The sequence below is a fragment of the Helianthus annuus genome, chromosome 16 (genome assembly GCF_002127325.2).
Source record: "Helianthus annuus cultivar XRQ/B chromosome 16, HanXRQr2.0-SUNRISE, whole genome shotgun sequence".
Classification (NCBI taxonomy): domain Eukaryota; kingdom Viridiplantae; phylum Streptophyta; class Magnoliopsida; order Asterales; family Asteraceae; genus Helianthus; species Helianthus annuus.
The window spans coordinates 89,981,174-89,998,208 of NC_035448.2; the positions used below are offsets into that span (position 1 = coordinate 89,981,174).

At 36.5% G+C, this 17,035-nt stretch overlaps 2 protein-coding genes across 3 annotated transcripts; one reads left to right on the forward strand and one right to left on the reverse strand.

Moving 5' to 3' along the window:
• The first annotated feature begins 894 nt into the window (after positions 1 to 894).
• Positions 895 to 11,218, forward strand: LOC110865459 (acetylornithine deacetylase). Its single transcript, XM_022114712.2, has 9 exons — positions 895 to 1,234; positions 1,319 to 1,563; positions 1,638 to 1,746; positions 6,886 to 7,024; positions 7,097 to 7,172; positions 10,145 to 10,267; positions 10,365 to 10,518; positions 10,605 to 10,638; positions 10,933 to 11,218. Exons 1-9 carry the CDS (start codon positions 917 to 919, stop codon positions 11,034 to 11,036), a joined length of 1,302 nt encoding a protein of 433 aa, XP_021970404.2. The 5' UTR covers positions 895 to 916; the 3' UTR covers positions 11,037 to 11,218.
• Positions 11,219 to 14,218: 3,000 nt separating this feature from the next.
• LOC110865460 (eyes absent homolog) lies at positions 14,219 to 16,139 on the reverse strand. 2 transcript variants are annotated; one of them, XM_022114713.2, is made up of 5 exons: positions 15,807 to 16,139; positions 15,565 to 15,738; positions 14,988 to 15,081; positions 14,772 to 14,930; positions 14,219 to 14,691 (listed from the first exon to the last, which is right to left on the reverse strand). In XM_022114713.2, the coding sequence occupies exons 1-5, from the start codon at positions 16,002 to 16,004 to the stop codon at positions 14,432 to 14,434; spliced, it is 885 nt and encodes a 294-aa protein (XP_021970405.1). In that variant the 5' UTR covers positions 16,005 to 16,139; the 3' UTR covers positions 14,219 to 14,431. The 2 variants fall into 2 exon arrangements, with proteins under 2 accessions (XP_021970405.1, XP_021970406.1); XM_022114714.2 differs by having other exon boundaries at positions 14,772 to 14,909; positions 15,807 to 16,137.
• Between the last annotated feature and the right edge of the window lie 896 nt (positions 16,140 to 17,035).

The following is a 17,035-nucleotide window of genomic DNA, read 5'->3' on the forward strand; positions in this document are numbered from 1 at the left end:
CCCCGGGGCCACACCGCCCCTTTTAACACCATGACCCGTTCTGACGCGTGGTCCACGTGTCGCATAATGCCCCATCTTCAGGCCCCTCCACACCATGTGGTCTTAGCATTGTCAAACACTTTTTTAACTTATTGGCTTTTTGAAAAAGCGAATAAGTCAATAAGTCATTTCCAAACTCAATCCCAAACATCCTCTTAGGGGCTGTTTGGCAACGTCTTAATGGTTAAGTGCTGAATCAGTAAGAGGTCTGAATCATTAAGTGTTGAACCAGTAAAAGGTCTGAACCATTAAGAGACTGTATAATGTTTAACCGTTCAAAGGCAAATGTCTGACCAATTCAGATTAGAGGTCTTAACCATTCAGACTCTGTATAAATCTTAACAATTTAGAGGCAAATGTCTGAACCATTCAGACATCTGCGCGTGAAACAAACAGTCTGAATCATTAAGTTCTGAACCAGTAAGAGGTCTGAACCATTAAGAGCCTTATTAAAAGGTAACCAAACAGCCCCTTAGTACATTAAGAAATAGAAAAGTTCAAGGCTTTATACTCTTATATGAGATTTTCTGGTTGCTATATTGAGTATCGAACGAATCGATACGGAATAAATTTCCGCAACCCAGAGGGGAAGTTTACTAATTACTAGCTCTTATAAAGTTACAAGTTAATAAAGATTATTATAGCAAATATATACATTTTTGTTTACAAATTTTGGATCAAACATGTTTGAAAAACTGGTTTTCTCTAACAAGTCCCATACCGGTTTACACGGAAGCGGTTTGGGTTAAATGGTCAGTTAAATCATGGGCAAATAGAGGAGCCCAAATGTAAGTGGACTTGGCCCAAAAGAAAGGAAAGGAAAGGGAAGAGCAAGATAAAAGAAAGCGATGCGATGCGATGTTATGTTGAAGCAAGTATGGTTCGGGAAAAGCTGGGAGAGCTAAACAAAGAATCCTTCGTGAGCCTTGTGGCGAAGCTCATCGGAGAGTCCAAGTATGTGCAGAACAATCCGCCGGAACTGATCCCGGAGGAGGATCGGATCGTCCGGCATGTTATGGATGCCCTGCTCCCTCACTCCACTAGCACTGGCGGCGGCCCCCTCATCCTCAATCACGTCACCTACAAACCCAACCGAGGGAATCTCATCGTGGAGTACCCTGGAACCCAACCCGGCAAGATCCTTTCCTTTGTTGGCATGCACATGGATGTCGTCACTGCTAATCCACAAGAATGGGTAATTTCTTCCTCTTTCACCTCTTTCAATGTCAATTAACTAGCCCAGCCTAGCTTAGCCTGATTGTGTATATATATGTATCAGGATTTCGACCCCTTCTCATTGAGCATTGATGGAGACAAGCTTCGAGGGCGCGGAACTACTGATTGTTTGGGGCATGTTGCCCTTGTAACCGAGCTTATGAGGACCCTTGGCCGAACTAAACCACTACTTAAATCCACTGTTGTTGCTGTCTTCATAGCCAGTGAAGAGAACTCTTCTATTCCAGGTGTTGGTGTTGATGCACTTGTCAAAGATGGACTTCTTGATAACTTGAAAACTGGACCTTTGTAAGTCTTCTCTTCTAAACAAACAATTACTCATATGAATGAATATTAACAGATATGAATTGTTATTTTTACAGGTTTTGGATCGACACAGCGGATAAACAACCTTGCATTGGTACTGGTGGTATGATACCATGGAAGCTTCATGTTACAGGGAAGCTTTTTCATAGTGGTTTAGCACACAAGGTATTTCCATCACAACTACTTCATTTTTTTCTGATTAATTTTGTTTTTTTTTTTTTTTTTTTACTTCCAAAATAATATTGATGCTTGTCTTAGCCTTAAATTACAAACCAGGATATATTCAAAGTAGAACACAATTATTGAGTACTGACTGAAGGTGCATATTGTTGATTTTGCTAGCCAATTCTACAATTTTTTTCTTTATAATAGTAACAAGGAACAACTTATAAAAACTGTATCAATGGGTCACACACACAGTTCCAATTTAAAACTTAGCATTTTTTATTCCAATTTAAAACTTAGCATTTTTTAAAAGACTGTGGCATTTAGGTCCCAAAAGTTGAGGTGAGAGTTTCACGCACTTGAGGAGTTGCTGTATACAACTAAATAAGCTTTATGACCAATTTTGATTCAAATGTGCATGAGGCAAGACCTCAAGGCCCTGAGGTATTTTCAAGATAGCCTAATGCGTCTGAGACACCACCTGTCACTTTTAGTTTTCCAACTTTCAAATGTTGTACATTTCTCTAGAAGACGCAAATTAAATCACATTTAAGCTAAGCAGTTAATGCGGAAAAATATCGGTTATCGGTCAAGGACCGATATCTGAGATATCGTTTATCGCGGTGATATATCGGTAATTTCTAATATAGTGCATAAATATATATATACATATAGAACCTATATAAATTTATATATATAATGTTAAGTTTATACTTTTTATGCATAGGTTTGTAAGTTTAAGGACTAAATATAAACTAGTGAAGATAGAGGGGTTAAATATTTATATACACAAACTAATAATGTGCTTTTATGTAAAAAAAAATACAAGTTTAAAGGACTAAGTATAAACTAGTGAAAGATAGAGGGGTAAATATTGAAATACTTAAAACTTGTTTAACCCTAAAAGCAACACACGCATCTTCTTCATCATCATCAGCCGCTACTTTCTTCTCCTTCTTCCTGTCTTTCGCTGTTTCCTCAGCCGCTACTGGTTTACAGCAGAAATTCCGACAGAGGCGTCGGAATTGGCCGCCGGAGGTCGCTATACGGTCGATATGTGGTCGATAAGTGCCAACAGGTATGTTTCTTCTTCTGTTTTCAGCCGCCGGAGGTCGCTATACGGTCGGAATTGGGCCCAGACGAGATATCGGCGAGACAACCGATATGATTTTTACAAAATATCGGCGATATTTTGGTGTTGACCACCGATATTATCGTTGACCGATATTTGACCGAGATACGAAACCGATATTTGGGGCTAGGTCCGATAACCGATATACCGGTGATATAGCACCGATATATCGCCGATATTGATAGCATAGCATTTAAGTCTCTCATAAACAAGTGATTTTCATGGTCTTTAGTTTTGTTCTGGACCTGTGGTTCACCTCATAGTCACATAATTCGGATAGGCCACGATCTACGATCCGGATCGTCCGTGCTAGATCACGGTACGAAAGTCCGTGGTAGATCACGGTACGAAAGCGTCTTGGGAATGCTCCAAATCGCGAATTCGAGTGTGAAATTAGCGTTCCGAACAATTAACGGAGTCATACCTGTTGTTGATATAGGGATCGAGAATTCCTAACTCACGAAACATGTCTCTTGATTAAATGGGAACATCAATTCCCATGGTATTTGGAAAGAAAACTAGACGTTCCAACGAGGAAGATGATAAAAAAGTGACGGCAATTTTTATTTTAGGGTTTACCAAAATATCCTATTGTTTCCTTTAGAGTAAATTACAAGTTTTGTCCTTTATCTATGTATTAAATTTCAGGCGGTGTCCTTTGTCTTTAAAATTGACGAGTTTTGTACTTATTATTTCAAAATCTTGCACGATATGTCCTTTGGCCCTAACTTAGTTAATTTTAACGGTTAATTGATGGGTAAATTGGTCTTTTTACTTATTTATTTAAAAAACTTTTTAATAATAAAAATGAATTATATTATACACACACACATATGAGTGTACGCTGTGACATTACGCACGTTGTAAAATTCAAAACCCTAATCACGCATGTTGAAAAACTATAATCACGCATGTTATACTTGGGTAATGAAGCATGTTATAATTATGTAATGAAGCATGTTATGGTTTTCAACATGCTTGATTATGTCTTTTCAACATGCGTGATTATGGTTTTCAACATGCGTGATTAGGGTTTTGAGTTTTACAAAGTGCGTAATTTCACAGCGTACGCTCGTAAGTTTTCAGGAATATTGTACGTTAACCGGACTCTCTCTCTCTCTCTCTCTATATATATATATATATATATACATATATACATATATATATATATATATATATATAGAGAGAGAGAGGCCGGTTAACGTACAATACCCCTTATCCTACATTATGTACGCGATAAGCCCAGCCGTCCGATCTTCTATCTATTGAACACTGCGAAATTAATTTATATAATTAAATTAATCAAATTAATATACATAAAACCAACCGCGAAGGATAAAATTGACAATTCCTCTATCAAAATCCTGGTAATTTCGTTCGATACCTTCTTCTTCAACCGACTCTTCTGCAAATCGACGTTCGCCGGTGCGATTGTTCATCCAATCGATCCAATCGATTGTTCATCCGACGATTATGACAACTACAGCAGCTTTGGGAGGTATTAGATCTCCAATCGACAGCAATGTTTACTAGGCTAATAAAAATTTTGATATGATTGTTCTTGTCAACACATGCGATTGCACTTTAAATAGTAATATACACATGCGATTTTGTAACTGTGACAACTAACTAATAAACTACAGCACACAAATTATACACATGCGATTTGTTGCCTTGAAAAAAAATAATAGATAACATGCGATTTAATAATAATAGCATGCGAATTCTTTAATAACATCTATTCTAACATGCATGCGAATTCCCAGATAATAATCACATGCGAATCCATAGAAAAACAAATAATAATGACATGCGAAAAACAAAAACAAATAATAATCACCTGGAGACTTATTCACATACAAAATCCATAGAAAAACAAATAATAATCACATGCGAATTCCCACATAATAACTTTTGTAATATGCATGCGACTTAACTGGCACATGCAAATTCCTTATAAAAAAATATTAATAACATGCGAATTTCAAAATTGTAACTTTTGTAACATGCGAATTCCACTGAGGATTTATTATCTAACATTATCAATGAAAAAAATAATAGCATGCGAATTAAATATTATCATGTGATATTATCATGCGAATTATTCCTTGTAAAAGTAAATGCATGCGAATTAAATATTATCATGTAACATGCGAAATTAATTTCTATTGGAATGCTCACTGACGAATTCAACGTCTTCAAAATCAACATCTGTGTTTCGTTCGGTGTTGCTTTGTGGATCCATTGAAAACAACAATCGATTAAACTGATACGATTCATAATTACCAGGATAGTGGTGTAACGAACTCGTGATCTGCTTATTGAAGGAATTGTCTAATTTGCCCTCTGCTGATTGAATGGATTGTCTGATATACCCTAATGTAGGAAAACTGAATCAGGGACACGTGTAGGGCTATTATGATCGCGTACGTATTGTATGATTAGGGGATTTGTACCATAGTCTTTACCTATATATATATATATATATATATATATATATATATATATATATATATAAACACAAACAAACTCTCTCTCTCTAGGGCTAACCCCCACCACCACCTGTTGTCACCAGCACCACAACCTGCCGCCACCCACTCCCACTACACCACCACTATAATTCTTCAATACCTAACCTAAATTGGGGATTCTTGACCAGAGGTTTCTTAACTCAGAGGCAACCACCTTAACTCTCCCACTTACTTTATCTTCGATCATCATTTCTGTAACTAAGGACTTCATACCTGTAACAAACAACTTCAATACCTAACTTTGTCTTCAACCTAATTTCACCCCCTTTTCATAACCTACAACAAAAAACTTCAACAAGATGAAGATCAACAAGCATGAGCTGGGAAATCATCGTTATAGCTACTCCGGAAACGCCGCAGCGCCACCGTCGGCGACATCATTAGCACCAGGGCCCCGGTTTCACTCCACCGATGAAGAGCTTGTGATGTACCATTTGCGACGGAAAACGTGTGGGAAGTCGTTTAGGTTTCAAACTGCTACTGAAATCGATTTTCAGGCCGGTGCGGTGGGAAACCGCGTGGAAACCATTTGCGACGGAAAGCGTGTCGGAAACTGGTTTGGTTTCAGGCTGTTACGGTGGTGGGTAGTGCAATGGTGGTGCTGGTGTGGGGGTGGGTGGTGGTGCTGTTGGCGACAGGTGGTGGTGTGGTGGTGAGGGTAGGAGATGGAGAGAGAGAAAGTAGAGAGAGAGTATGCGTCGGTGTTATAGAGAGAGTGTGTGTTGAGATATTTATATATAATCTAGAGATAATATATAATTCTTTTTGTTTTAATTATTAAAATTGTTTTGTTAAACAAATGGGTAAAAAGACCAGTTTACTCTTCACTTAATGACTAAAATTAACTGAGTTAGCCTTAAAGGACATACAATGCAGGATTTTTAAACAATAACTACAAAACTCGTCAATTTTAAAGACAAAGGACACCGCCTGAAATTTGGTACATAGATAAAGGACAAAACTTGTAATTTACTCTTTCCTTTATTTCCTTTTTAACTAAATCTGGTTTTAACCCTTAATGTTAAATTTGGTCAAATTTGACCCTAATTATTTTCTACTTTGTTTACTTGTTATTTTTTGAGTTTCTTTATTGTACATATAGCTTGGTTAGTTGTACATTGAGTGTATTAAAGAGTTGTCATGCTTCTTTATGTTGTACATTGCACCGCATTATATGGTACATCATACCGAAGCGATCCGAAATGAGCCTACCCCCGCTCGTACCGAATTTTAGAGACCTATCGAATTTCGATCCCGTTCCACATTCTCGTACCGGAGCGTACCGCGAACCATGTGACTATGGTTCACCTTCTTTATCTTGTGCAATATATTTAGTAAAGATATATAATTCATTACAAAACAAAATGAATTTTTTAATCAATAATCATATTAATTAACATATTTGACATGGCAAAATTTTAAGGTTTGAGTTGTTAAGTTAGTCTTTATTAATATTTATTTTTGTTTACTTGGTAGGCTATTAATCCTTTTGAGCTAGGAATGGAGGCACTTAAAGAGATCCAAACAAGGTTTTACAAAGATTTTCCATCACACCCTAAAGAACAAATTTATGGATTTGCAACACCTTCAACTATGAAACCAACTCAGTGGAGCTGTAAGTCTCAGAGAACAAAAAGTTTATCCGTTTTTTAACATGATTTTAAGATATCACTTAAATGTATTCCAGACCCTGGAGGCGGAATCAATCAAATTCCTTATGATTGCACGCTTTCAGGTGATGTCAGGCTCACCCCATTTTACAAGTAAGCTCATTTGTCTCTTTTTTCGATGCTATATGTAAAAATTTTTGTACCTCGTGCTAGGGCTAGGGCTAGGGGTGTAAAGACTAAAGGGTCTTGACATGTTTATTATCTATTAGTGTTATACCCACCCACCTACACACATATAGGTAAGAGTTTGTCTACAAAAGACATTTTTCACAAAAAGTGTGAGAAGTCTATGTGGCATTGTGTTTTAAAATTTAGGCATTATGTTTTAGATTCTTCTTGCATGGTGTTATATAAAAAAACCAAACATAATGTTATGTTTATATTTTTATATATAGGGAAATTGGCCTGTAATAATCCCACCTAAACCTTATTGGCCATTAATAATCCCACCTCAGAATATCCCCCCACCAGTCCCACCTTTCACCTATTTTTCCTACAATGGTCCCTCGTTAAAAAAACTTAACGGAGTTAAGCTTTTTTCCAAATTACAAACAGATTTTTTAGGGCTTTTGATTAGAACGACGATACGAGTCCAAACGATGAAAACGACGCTTCAATTCGGGTGTTTAAATTTCCAATTAACCAAAATCAAGTCACTTGGAGCACCATTTCGAAGTAAGTTTTACATCAATGGACTCGTATCATTGTTCTGATCAGAAGCCCTAAAAAATCTGTTTGCAATTTGGAAAAAAGCTCAACTCCGTTAAGTTTTTTTAACGAGGGACCATTGTAGGAAAAATAGGTGAAAGGTGGGACTAGTGGGGGGAATATTCTGAGGTGGGATTATTAATGGCCAATAAGGTCTAGGTGGGATTATTACTGGCCGGTTTAAACCGGTTTTTAAAACATTGATATTTACACGTGTAAAAAATCTAATAAGAGTGATTTTGAGAGGAGAAATGAATTATTTGACGTTATAACTTCTTTTTTTGATGTATTTTACTTACAATGAATTATTTAGCGTTCTCAAGGTAACCCTCCCCTATATATATCTAATATCTAACTTATAATAAAAGACTCCAAATAATGCCACATGGCATTCTCTCCTTTAACCTCATAAATTTTAGAGTTAATTACATAGTTAGTCCCTGTGGTTTGCACAAAATAACATACTTAGGTACTAATAGTTTAAAATCACCTTCTAGGGTATTAATTTTTCATTTTGTAACGTTTGGGGGTATTAACTTCTAGGGTATTAACATAGTTAGTCCTTGTGGTTTTCACAAAATAACATACTTAGGTACTAATAGAATGTGATTTTAAACCTACAAATAACGTTAATACCTCCAAACGTTACAAAATGAAAAGTTAATACCCTAGAATGTGATTGTAAACTATTAGTACCTAAGTATGTTACTTTATGCAAACCACAGGGACTAACTATGTAATTAACTCTAAATTTTATTTATATTTGTTTAATAAATTTCTTTTAATTATATAGATATCACTTATTTTATCCTTATCTTTATCTAATATTAATAAGTAACTTCAATTTTGCAATTTAGACCCTTTGTTTTTTTACTTTTAACCCAAAGTTTTTCATCTTTTGCAATTTAATCCCAACTCCTTTTTATTTTCAATTTTGGTCCTCCATACTTTTCATCTTTCCCAAGTTTTTCGTTTTGTTCTAAATTTGTGAGTTAACGCACCGCAACGTGCGTGTGGGGTTCAACATTTTTTCGTATATTTTTTTCCCGTTTGACTGGCTCGTCGCGTCACATCTATTTTTCTGCGTTTGACAAGTTCGTCCAACACGCGGGTCCTGGATGGACTTAGTTATTTTTTTCTATGTTTTACGTTTCGGTTTAATTTCTCAGTAACGAGCATGCGTGATTCAAAGATTTTACGTCTGTTTTTCGCTCGGCGTTATTTTTTCCCCATTTTTATTTATTTTGTTTTTACAAGCTTTTCCGGTGTTGGTGGTTGCTGACAATGGTATAGTATTGCTGCTACTTAACACAGTTATATGACATGTATGTAGGGGAAGGTTAACGTACAATAGTCGTTAACGTGCGAAAGCGTACGCGAGGAAATTACGCATGTTATAAAACTCAAACCCTAATCACGCATGAACAAATACACATAATCACGCATGTGGTCACCAAAAAAAAAACAAACAATATCACGCATGAGTAAACCCTAATCGTGCGTGTTGTATGCAATTACGCATTTTCTTTCTCTACTCGTGTACGCTTTGCACGTTAAGGACTTTTTTGTATGTTAAACTTTTTCTTCTCTCCCTCTCTCTCTCTCTATATATATATAATTATTTTTATGTATTCAAATATATATTATTTAGTTATTTTATTGTAGTTTAATATACGACAATATTTATATTGTATTTATATACTTGTTATATAAATAAAATATGTTATATTTAAATAAATAAATGGCTTGAGAGCTTAGTCGAGCTCGGTAAGTGAAGCTCAGTCTTGAGCTCGTTTATTAGATGAGCTCCGATTTAGGCTGGCGCTTTTTATACCTTGCTCAATCCGAGCTTTTGGCGAGACACTTGGTTTCAAAAGCACGAGTCGCTATGAGATGTCTACATCCACGAGGTTTGAGGCTCCAAGCAAGAACTTCGTGTACGCTAGGGGTCATGTCTTGTATAATCAATATAAACTGATTCTCGATAACATTTACCACCTTTTTCTAATCTTTTTAAAAGCCGTACGTCTTGCATACGTGATGCATACGGTAGGCATTGCGGCACGTCGCACTTCTAAAAATCAAGCACTAGATTTAATTAAGCAACTCTATGTACAATCTACGAAGCTCAAGAAATGGAAAAAATCCAACAAAAATATGGAAAAAATGAACTTTTTTAAAGATTGCAAGAAGTACTGTGGCTGCTGCCTCCTCGTCGTTTTATGGAAGCGCCTCGACTCAAGCGTGCTTGTTAAAACCGAGGCGTGGACGATCTCAAGGAACTCACGAATGGCTTGGCTCGCTAACACCTATGCATCTTACTTTATTGATTGCTATGATATGATTTTTTTTTTCAGCGTGGCAGATGTAATTAAGAAGTTAAATGAATACGTAGAAGATTTAAACAAAAATATCGAGAAGATTCCTACAAGGGGGCCAGTCTCAAAATACATTCTACCAGATGAGGACCTTAGAGGGAGGTATGTCAAATCTTTATGAATATTAACAATAGCATAATGTCTCAAAGTTTGTACCCATTTACTTATTATATACATGTTCTGTGTGTTATAATACCAGAATGGAGATTTCGTTTGATGAAGCGTCATCGGGAGTAGCATGTAACCTGGAGTCCCGTGGCTACCATGTGTTGTGCCAAGCTACTAAAGATGCAGTTGGGCATGTAAAACCCTACTCTATAACCGGGACTCTGCCCCTTATACGAGAACTACAAGTGAGATACAATTTGCAATATTTATGGTTATAAGTTTCGCTTGCTTTTTTACTTTCTAACTCTTTGAACCTTGTTATTGTAAACAGGATGAAGGTTTTGATGTTCAAACTGCAGGTTATGGTATGTCATCAAACGGGTTTAAAATATCTGGTTTTCTTATAAACTTCTAACTTGTTATGTAGAAAATAAAAAAAATAAATAAATCCACTGATCATTTTTGAATTCGAAGCTTGGTTTTTTATAACAACTAGAAAAATAAATATTTAGAAACCATTTTATTTACCATGTATTTATCGATTTTTGTCACTTTATTTATCTTATGTTGAATACAATGTTTGTATAATCACATTGTATTTATGTCAATGAATAAAGTATTTCTAAAACCATATTGTGTGTGTGGATTTGTTTGAACAGGTTTGATGGCTACATACCATGCAAAGAATGAGTATTGTCTTCTTTCTGATATGTGTCAAGGGTACCAAGTGTTTGCCGGTATCATCGCTCAGCTAGAAGAGTGATTTGACTATGTTTGAATCCGGTTAAAAATAAGAACATGTCATAAGTGGCGGTTGTGATTTTTCATTTGTGCATTTCAGCTTTTAATAACAGTTATGACATGTTTAGAGTTTGTTTGTGATTTGCCTTGAGTTTCATTTCGAACGATAATTTAAATGTGTTCTTGATTGCTCTTTAATGTTATGAATTTCAGTTTCAGTTCAAATAAAGCAAAGAGAGACTAAAAGTGTAATTCAAAGACAGCTGGTTTAACGATAAAAGTTAAAATTGCTTTGCTTGTGCCTGGTAAATCTCATACTATTGATAGGGTTTGGGGACATTTTCTATCCCTGAAGACACTAGCTACTTCTTCATAGACCCCCAACTCCTAAGCACACTACATGAAAACAAAACAAAAAAACTACTAATGACAAAGGTGATGAAAAAGTTTACATAGTAAAAAATAGAAATAAATATAACATCATAAAACAATATATAGACATAACACAAGAAGACAATTCCATGTAAATCCACATAAAGTGTAAAAAATCTAAGTTTCTATGTACTCTCCCCTAAAAGTTTTTAACTTATGTACTCGTGAACCCTATCATGCATAATGTCCTTTGAGAGATGTGCGCTTGCCTAAACCGCTCATCCGAAGTCGACTTGAGCCTACCTCTACTACCCATCCCCCCACAATAACGTTTAAGCTGGGCGTCGTTGTCTGCCACATCTTCACATTCTCAAACCATTTCAATCTTCTACCCTGTCTTATCCGATATAGTAGTTACTCTCAGCCTAAGCATCCTCATCTCTTATGCGGTATGCCTCCGTCTTGCGCGCTTGTGTCTTCTTAATGGCACAAGAGTGTATCCAATATAACACACTAGATCTAACTCCAACCCTACAAAAGTTAGGCTGGGACCCTATTGCACAAACCCTAATGGATGCTCTCCAGCTATACTAGCAAATCATGGATGTTGTGGGCGCATAAAGTAGAACAATGGAGACCTCCACGGGGTATGGTAGGACTGTACTGTACTAGTTAAGTGAATAAAGCTTGCATTCAGTCGTGCTAACACAATACATAAACAAAAGAAAACATTGGTGGTGTGTTCATATGACGTAGCCCATGCTAACAAAACAATGAATGTCAGAGTAAGTAAGAGAAGAAAACATTAGAAGTATGGTAGGATTGAATGTGTTAGTTACGAGAAGAAAACAATACCTCAGTGCCCCACATCTTCCAAGTGCATCTACCACCTCCTAACAATTGTGTAAATAGTTCTCATAATAATGGGAAAAAACAAATACAAAAAATATGGTGTGGTTGTATGGAATTAATGTTTTCTTCTCTTGACTTTTTATTTTTTTAAACAAATCTATATGTTAATAAAACATGTCAAATACATTCTTAAACTTGATGTTTATTAAAAGATGATAGATACTATGTTTCTATTTTTTTTATTTCTAATTGTATAAACAGTAATAAAATATCAAATAAACAATCCTAACAATTTTTAATACTATTTATGTTTTTCTTAAATGAGTCTCATCGAAACTGAAAGGTCAAAAGCTTAGTAGGAAAACATAATAGCATCCTGACGTGAGTCCTCAATACGAACTCAACTAAGTGGTAACTAAGGTGTAATAATTGCTCAATAGTAGCCAAAAGATTTCAACTAAGTGATAGCTCAATAGTAATCCGTCGCCACAACCACCTAGTAGCTCAACACTAACTGAGCTACCAAGTCGAGCCAAGCGGACTTAAAAACATAAAAGTTGCTCTCAAGCTTGTAAAATGCCAAGTGTACCATCAAAACGCCATATTATAATCATCCGTTACACTATGTGCAATTGTGCATACATATGCTAGTGTGAATGTGAGGTAGGGTGTGGTGCACGCTTATGTGACAACCGGTAATTAATGTCTTTTAGTTACGCGATTAACAAACGTTTATGGCAATAATAAATAGTGTTTAAGGCACGAATTAACTTAATTAGGCTTTTGGAATGCCTAGGGACGCTCATCTGACTCTACAGTGCGCGTATGGTGATTTTCGAGAAATCGGCTGAGCTTTAAACGATAACGAAACACAGGACAAAATACTGACAAAACCGACAAATACGAATTTTGTATATATATATTTTATACATATGGATTTGTTTTGCGAATTTATTGTGCTTTCGAACGCCTCAAAACGCAAATGTGAACGAAAAACACGACTGTAGGAACGCACCGGCAACGAAACGGAAGCATCGGACTCGTGTATTGTCTGCAAAAACCGAAATATTATGAGATATTTAGCGCTGTAATCGGATTTTAATATCCGCAGACGAAATCGGATCGAAAAACGGATTAAAAACGACAAACAAAGCATTCTACGCGAATCTAACGCAACCAACGAACGAACCTTTTACCCATTTAATTTTGCCTTGCTCCAGTGTTACGCCCCAAAGGAAATCTCTACGAATGGCCTCTAATCGTTTTATGACTTGAACCGGTGCCTTGTAAAGTGAGAAAAAGTAGGTAGGTAAAGAGTTAAGTACCGACTTGGTGAGCGTGATCTTTCCACCAAACGAGATAATACTCGCTTTCCAGATGGACAACCTTTTCCTAAACGTTTCTACCACCGGGTCCACATTTTTACATAGGTTCATATTTACGCCCACAAACAAGCCTAAATACTAAAAAGGAAGACCTCACTTCATCCATTCTTTTTAACCCTTGCAATATATTTTATTTTGGGTTTATCATTTTTCTTTTTAATTATCAACTTGTACTATCTTAATCTCCCTGTTACTAAAATAATGTAAAAAACATTTTTTTTGAACGACAAATTTGGATCACTGACGAATCACTGGAGTATCATCATGCCATCAGTGGAACCACGGAACCACCCGATCATTATCCATCTCCACTAGGCATATGATCCCAAGCCTAGTTAAATGCTTGTCATATAGATGAACAGGTCGGATCCATGCTGCAAGAACCTGTTAAAAGGTGACCCGGTCCAAAGAATATTCTTGGGTGATCAGGTCAGCAGTTATTATATGTAACAGTATAACATGCATACATATATGACAGAAAAGATAAGGTGAAGAGAAACCTGAGTGTTGGATCAGATGGTCCATTAAACTAATGTGGCCTACTAGTTAAGCCGAATCCGAATGATATGTCTACAGTAGCTAGAACTAGGATATGTTTACCTTTAACCACATTTATTTATTATAACATATAACAAAACCCTTGGTAGTTTGTTAGGTGAACACAAATACTAACCTACTACCAGAGTGTGTAACAAAATGAAAGTCAAAAAGATAAATTATAATCTTGAATACAACTTACAATGTACATGAGTTTGTACTATCGGCAGCAACATAAATATAAAAATGAAATTTGGTTGTTTCAAAGGATCTATTCATCCTCATCGTCAGAATCCCCGCCATAAACGACACCAATATAGTGTCCTAATGTCTCGAGATTGAGCCCGGGAAAACGGTGAGAGGTGCTAACGGGCACAGGATCTATCTGCACAAACGGCCATTGCATGTTTTCAGCTGCTTCACATTCTTCCCACCCGTCACCGATTGCACAAAACTGCACGTTTGGCCCGTCGAATCGTTCTTTGATCAAGGAAAAACACTGATACTTGCCAACTTCCCATGAGCTATAAACTGTAGCGATTAATGAATCAACATCAGGCAGGCACAATTGAAAACGTACAACAGTAAGGTGAAGTGACTGACTGACTAACCATTATCATAGGAAATCAAATCATCGAGTCGGAACAATAAGCATTTAACTAGGCTTGGGATCAATGAGCCTGAAGTCACAATAACATTGATATTTTCAGCTCCTGAATCACCTGCACATTGTGCCACGCAGGCCTTGGCTGCAGCAATACAAGACAAATCTACAATTACAACTAACCTTCAAGTTGCACCCGATATTTGGTCACAATTAAACTTACCTGAAGACAGCCATTTGTCTGTAAAATCATCGGTAACCTCATAAAGATTGTCCCAGGATTTAATCATCTTTTCACCAAACAAGCTACGCAAGCCCTGCATATGTTTGTTTGTGTGTATAAGTAACCACCAATATTTTGATCTATATATCCATCCACCTTTTTAAGGCAATTCAATTCAATCAGCAAAAAAAAAAAAAGAATCATTATGGTCATTTCATAAATAATCGGCATAACTAATAGCAAGTACATTTTCAGAAAATTTAAAAACAATCTTCAATTCTGGTTAAAAATGAAAATTAAAACAAGTGAAGAAATTGGCATAATGATTGTGTTTGGGTCAAAATTAGGGGTGTAGAAATTACAAAAGACAGTAGGTTGATATGTGAAACAAATGAGAGAGATGTGGTTGTAAAAAATAAAACTTATTTGGTTGGTGGTTTTTGAAACCAAACCAACTAGTAGGTATGGTATGTGTATAACACACACAGGAACTTTTTCAAAGCTGCAATTACATGACAGATGACTCTATAGAAAATCCAATCCTCTATTAGATGAAAGACGAGGGTTTTAGAAAAACCTTTTTATACTTGTGGGCAATGATGCGGTGTCTGTATGCCAATTTCTTCTTGTTAGCATCGTCGTCAAAAGCAGCACCAACAAAAGCATCATTTGCAAAATCATAATCAGTGAGATCCAGGCCATCATCGTACTCCCTGGTTGAATCAACAAAAGGCTTGTTGCAACCTTCAATCTGGCAGATAAACAACAATAATAATAGGGTTTGAAAGAAAGATAAGAAAGTGGGGGCTAAAATCTTACTTGTTCATAGAAGAAGTAATCATCGCAGATGCGAAGGATTTGATTCTCCCAAGTTTTGCCGATTTCGATGCCCTTCTCAACGTCTTTAGAGCCATTGAAAGCCTTGGTGTATGTGCCCGTGATTAGCGATTTCAGCAGGATCAGAGTCTCATCCATATCCCACACGAAAACCACCTTCTTCTCCTTCTCCTCGTCCATTGATTTTGATCTACTATGGGAGAGGGGAGCTTTTCCTTTTCCTTTTTCTTATATCATAATCCAACTTCAGCAAAGCAAAGCAATGGCGCATGTGTTGTGTTTTGCCAGGGAGGAGATGGACTTAGTGGAGGATAGTAATAATAATAAAATATATTTATTATTATTATTATATGTTACAAACAACTCCCTCGGGTATTCTCATAATTACCCATCTTCCACCCAATAATAATAAGTTTTAAAATTCATATCTATTATATATTTATTCATCATACCTGTTCCTTCTACCATTTCCAGTTTTTTTCTACAACCAAACCAAGACAAAAGGCTAACAATTATGAACCGGGAATCTCATTAAACAGCGCTAGGACAAAACGCAACAACAAGAAACAAAACCATTACAAATATGCACCAACAACAATAATAACTCCGCTTTCCAATTGCATAACCCATATGAATTATGCACCCAAAAAAATGTCCTAAAAGGAGAAGGCGTAAATGGATGGGATTTTGCACCAAGCAAGAAGAGATAAAACTCCAAAGCGAAGTGGCAGTTTAAAAGAAGATGCTCGGCGGTTAGAATTAATTGACATTCACATTGATTCCTCCTAGGTCAAAGTGGGCAACACCCGTTTTCCATACAAAATAAAATATTAACTTTCATTGGGCTGGCTAGGATATTTTAAGAATTAAGGGTCTGTTTGATATGGCGTAATGGAATAGACAAGAAAATGGAATGGTAGAGGGAATGGAATAGACGATGTAATGGAATGAATCATTACCATTTCATGTCTTGTTTGGTATCCATATGAGAATGAAATGAATTATTAATTTGTGTTGTTTGTTAGGAAAGAACAGATGTAGGAATAAAATCGGTGGTGAGTGATGGTAGTCGATGGTGGTGGGTGGGTGGTGATAGGTGGCAGTTGCAGCGGTGTTCGGAGGTGGTGATGGTAGTCGATGGTGGTGGGTGGGTAGTGATAGGTGGCAGTTGTAGCGGTGGTCGGAGGTGGTGATGGTGGGTGGCGATAACG